This window comes from Chrysochloris asiatica, unplaced genomic scaffold, assembly GCF_000296735.1.
Source record: "Chrysochloris asiatica unplaced genomic scaffold, ChrAsi1.0 scaffold00027, whole genome shotgun sequence".
NCBI lineage: Eukaryota > Metazoa > Chordata > Mammalia > Afrosoricida > Chrysochloridae > Chrysochloris > Chrysochloris asiatica.
In genome coordinates, this window is record NW_006408545.1 from 20,981,518 (window position 1) to 20,986,795 (window position 5,278).

The window sequence follows — 5,278 nt, forward strand, 5'->3', positions numbered from 1 at the left end:
CGGCGGGGGGCGGGCTGCAGTGGCCGTCCCTGCAGCCGCTGCAGGTCCTGCGCTCCGCGGCGCCCGGCTCGCGCTCCGCCTTGACGTGCGCGTGCAGCGCGCGGTGGATCACGTTGTGCAGCCGGGCCCGGTGGCCCACGGTCAGGTCGATGACGCCGTCCTGCGGGCCCTGCAGCACACCGGGGAAGCCTAACTGGCCGGCCGCGCCCAGGGGGCTGCCAGCGCGCCGCGTCAGGTCCACCACCTCGCTCCGGCCGTGATCGGCGGGCACGGGCGCCAGGCTTAGTGCCTGGCCAGAGCAGCCGGGCGAAGAGTCCGCAGACTTTGACGAGCCCTGCTTGGAGTTCCGGGGGGACATCGAGTGTCCGCCCGACTTCCCTCCTGCCGCCGAGGAGTCGCCGGGGGCGCTGGGAATGAAGTTCTCCCCATTGCTGGAGAATCCGTTGGGGGGCTTGGAATCATTGACATGGGGGATGGGAATCGGAATGGGGATGGGCACAGGCAGGGGTACAATTACGGGGTATGGCACGAGCAGGGTGGGAGGCGGCACCAGCGGGGCGAGTGAAGGCAGCCCGAAATTCATCATCTGGGGCACGGGCATCGGGCCATTTGGCATCATGCTCACGGGCGGAAAGGGAAGACTCGGCAAGGGGGCGCCCGGGGGCGGTGGGGGCAGCAGGCCCGGGGGGTTACCGGGCATGGTGGGTGTGCTGGGTGGGTGGATGTGGGGCGACAGCATGGGCCGGTGCATGGGGCTGGAAGTGGGGCCCATGTTTCTGGGGCCGCCGGGCGGGGGCCCGATGCCAGGGAGCATGGGGTTGGACAGTGGGCTGTTGGGGTTGGAGGCGTGGTGCGGAGGCCCACGGATGAAGGGCGGGCGGATCTGCTGCATGATCTGCTGCTCCATGAAGATGGGCAGTGGCACTGGGCCTCGGTTGGTCATCACCATTGGAGGGCTGCGAGGCGGGACGCCGAGGGGGGGGCCGATGCTAGCAGGTGGCTGCACGGAGACGGGAGGGATGTTTGGAGTATCACTGATAGGGATGGACTTGGGCACTGGCGTGGGGATTTTAGTGACAGAGCAGTTGGCAGTGTCAGATGGAGAGACGGTGGTGGACACCGATGGGCCAGGGCCCTGGCTTTGGCCAGCTGCAGCCACCGGGGAGGGAGCCTTCCTCCGAGCATCTGTTAGCGGGATATTCCAAGAGTCTGGCGTGAGCAGCTGCACCCCGGTGCCTTCTGCTTTATTTTCCATGGGAGGGTGTAATGTGCTGCACAGCCCAGCTGGAAGATTGGCCTGGGTTTCTTTGTAGAAAATGTCCATTTTGTATTGATTGAGACATTTTGCACTGCAGAACTGAAGCCTTCTTTCCCCGTCCCCAAAATCCAGGTATTCTTTTGTGTGTCTTATGTGCTTACACCAGTCACATACCTACAACACAGTAATGAAAAAAACCACAACAGGTAAGATAAGAAATTGCCTTGGAGAGATGGTGTTTTATGTTTCACATCAAGGATCTTTTTCAAACTTTAACACCATGCCTTTCAAACAGGTTAAACTGTTTCCTTGTATAAGGTAACCTTCCAAATTGTTAATAAAATGATGGTTTGCTTTATAAATACTGACTCTTTAGAATAGCAGTTACCACAGTTCCCTATTCTTTTCTTTCTTTCAACAAGAAATTGTGTTGTCTCTTCTAAATATGACTTAAAAGTCGGACCTGACAAAAAATAAGAATACATATACCTGCCCACCCATTTTCATTTGTCAAAGAGGCTCATGGTAAATGCAAATCTAAATAACTTTGAAGGGAAGGATTCTCTAGAAAGTTCAATGGGCTTGAACAATTGTTGTTAAGTTGGTCCCGACCCATAGCAACTCTGAATAGGGTGTCCGAGGAGCAGCTGGTGCGTTGTTTGAACTGCCAACCTTGTGGTTTGTAGTCCAGTGCTTATCCTACAGCGCCCCTCCAGAAATTCTCCAGTCACTGTATACTATTGACTGTGTTCAATAATGCGCTTGGAAAGGATGTACTGTGTTAACCAATAACACAAAGTGCCGAGCATCATTATCTCTGGCTTCCAAGGACAAACTTGGAATTAGTCATGAAGTCTGTGTGAGGTTTAGCTATTCCCAACCTGTGATGTTGCAGCTAGCTAGCATGATTTTTTTGAGCTGTTTGCCCACTCTCTTTCAGTAGTCAGAATTTTTTGATGACATTTCTTGGCAGGCAGTATTATTTAACAACTTTTCAAACACCAGAGAACGTTATCCAAAAATTGTTATGGCTTTTTTCCCCCCTTCAAATCTACTCCTGGCAAAAGAAAGACATCACCAAATTTATTTTAAAGTTAGGTTGCAGAACTAATTAAAGGCTGAGATCTTTTCCCAATTGGAAATCACTAGACATCAAAGTTCAAAAAATAGTCATCCTAGTCTCAGAACCCATTACTTGGGAGAAATTATTGTGATTTCATTAACACATTAATTTTGCAACACCATCAGCTCTCACAGATGGTGAAGACATGATCTACAATTCAAATATGACTCTTGTTTGCACAAATGTCTTTCCTTCATATGGCATTTTAAACAAGAATTAATATGAGTAATCTTGCCATAGCTATAAACAGATAAACAGATGTCAAAATTTTCAATAGTTCTTTCAGTGCCTTACTTTTTTGACAGGATTTTACATACACAATCTTTTTTTTTCTTCTTCTTCTTCTTCTTCTCCTTTTTTTTTTTGGGTAATTTCCTCAGCACTCAAGCCATATAGCAGGAGCAGAGGACAAATTCTGAAGCCCAGTGCAATGGTGAGCTTATTGAATTTGAGCGTGTCCCTAATAAAGCACTGAGTCCAATACTGTCTTAAATGGAATCCTATTTTGTTGAAGAGCGTATCTGTTAGTGTGTGCAAGTTTGTATTTTGTTTTTTAACTATTGTAAAGTGATAGCATTAAAACATGGTAAATTTTAATAATGATTGGTCACATAAATGAGGCAAAAACAACATATGCTGGGCATTTGATTACTCATCTCATTTAACTCTCAGCTTTCCTTGATTACAAACAGTGGTGGCAGGCTTGTATGTGATTGTAGGCACACACACACGTGGCAGATGTGGCTCTATATTTCATAAATCCACTCTTTGCCTTCTCACTTTTTTTTGCCCTTGATATTTTTAGGTAATAAACTTGATGGCATGAGACTGAATAACAAATGCTTATTGATACATACAAGTTTTTTGGTTTGTTCTCACACCAAATGGCCTCTTCAAAATATCTATTGCAAAAAATCTAAAGCGTGCAAGAAAATTGCTGAGTGACCTCTGATGCTTAGAAAGGCAACTTCTCAATGTCGTCATCAAAATTGTTGTAATCATTAAAATGATTTAAAAAAATCATTATAATGCTAATATGTACCTATATTACAGGCTCCACCAGAATTAAGGGATGTTGTTATTGTTGAGATCCTTAGTTTACAAACTAGTACAGAATCACCTCTGATGAGAAGAGACACATAGAACCCATCAGTCCCTGTACATTCACATCTAAAGATCAAATAAACTCGTAGTGAAAGCATGATGCAAATAAGTTGTTTTTTAAATCTGATCAGATTTGTGTGAAATTAATTGATAATAAATGACGTAGCATTTAAATTCCATTAAGAAATAAAACCATATGCTTCTGTTTCAGTATTAGGCATCTATCTGTTGTTTCTTGTTAAGTGCCGTCGAGTCGCTTCCGACTCATAGCAATCCTATATAGGGTTTCCAAGAAGCAGCTGGTGAGCTTGAACTGCCAACTTTGTGGTTCAAAGCGACCTTTTGGTCCAGTGCTTTATCTCACAGTGCCAACACCATCATCTATTGTTGTTGTTAAGTGTTGTCGACTCGATTCCAACCCACAGCGATCCTGTATAGGGTTTCCAAGGAGAAGCTGGTGAGCTTGAACCTCCAAACTTGCAGTTCAAACGGCTTTGCAGTCTGGTGCATTAACCCACAGTGCTACACCAGGACTCCTATAAAAAGCCTAAAATGTAAATTGATGTGCTTAAAGTGAGAGAGCAAATATAGCTTCTTTAATCATGAGCCCAGTGATTAAAGTGCTTGCTGCTAAACAAAAGGTGGATGGTTCAAACCCACCAGCCACTCTGCAGGAGAAAGATGTGACAGTCTGCTTCCAGAAAGACAGAAAGCCTTGGAACCCCTCTTGTGCAGTTCTATTCTGTCCTATAGCGTCACTATGGGTTGGAATCAACTTGATGGCAATGGTTTGGTTTAGGGTTTTAATCGTGAATTAAAGAACATTATCAATGAGTTAAACTAATTAAATTTCTTTTGGATTTACTTTTTTAAACCATAAGGGGGAAGAATTTTCTGAAATCCTTAATTGGTTTTTAAATTGCCAGATTGAATTATCTGTCTCCAGAGGATTCCTCTGTTTCCTCAGCTAAATAAATATTTTTTCAAGTGGAGTTTTTAAAAAAAATCTAAGTATAACTTTAATATTCTCCCATCATTTCCTTCACTTTCAATAATTCATTGATGAATAATGAATGTAACTGTCAAATAAAACCCTCTACCATATTTTATCTATTTCTACACAAAAAGAATTACAGACATCAAAGTCAGAGGCAAAATTCTATTTCAACAGACTTTCCAGTTAAAGCCTAAGCCTACTGGTTAGTGAATTGATTTTCTGCAGTATCCCAAAGTGTTAAGGTAGCTGTGAAACTGCTTCTGGCTATCTTGTTTTGGGTGTTTTGAGTCTAAGTGTGTATGTCTCCTTGCCTTACTATATTTCAATTCAGAACACGGATCTAAAAATACAGGAAAGCAATCTTTCTTCTGAAGCAAAAATTATTAGAGAAAAAAAAATTGTCACTTAAGAAATAATGAATCAAATCTGTCTTGCAGGACACATTATTTAAAATGAGGTCAATGAATTTATGGCGCAAATGGCTGTATCATGCGAGGCAATAAAACCCAGTACCATCATTCATTTCTGCATCTAACTAATGACACACTCGTGGTAATTAAAGATTGCACCTAAAGAGATTGAGCTGATTACTTAAGGTGTGGTAGCTAGGTGACAATATACACTGTACATCTCTCACTTTAATAAAATAACATTTGCATAGCCATGAAATAAATTCATAATGTATGTCTCATAAAGTGTGGGTTTCTCTGCATTGTGGTGTTATAGGGGTATTTGTCCCTGCTTTTTCCACAGACCATTCAAAATGTTATATATATATACATATATATCTGATAGC

General features: G+C 43.7%; 1 protein-coding gene across 1 annotated transcript in view; it reads right to left on the reverse strand.

The window, feature by feature from the left end:
• Positions 1-5,278, reverse strand: part of SOBP (sine oculis binding protein homolog (Drosophila)) — a 212,486-nt gene that overhangs the window by 542 nt on the left and 206,666 nt on the right. The window contains exon 6 of the mRNA XM_006839994.1: positions 5-1,432. Coding sequence (XP_006840057.1) covers positions 5-1,432 — 1,428 coding nt within the window. The remainder of the gene's footprint in view (positions 1-4; positions 1,433-5,278) is intronic.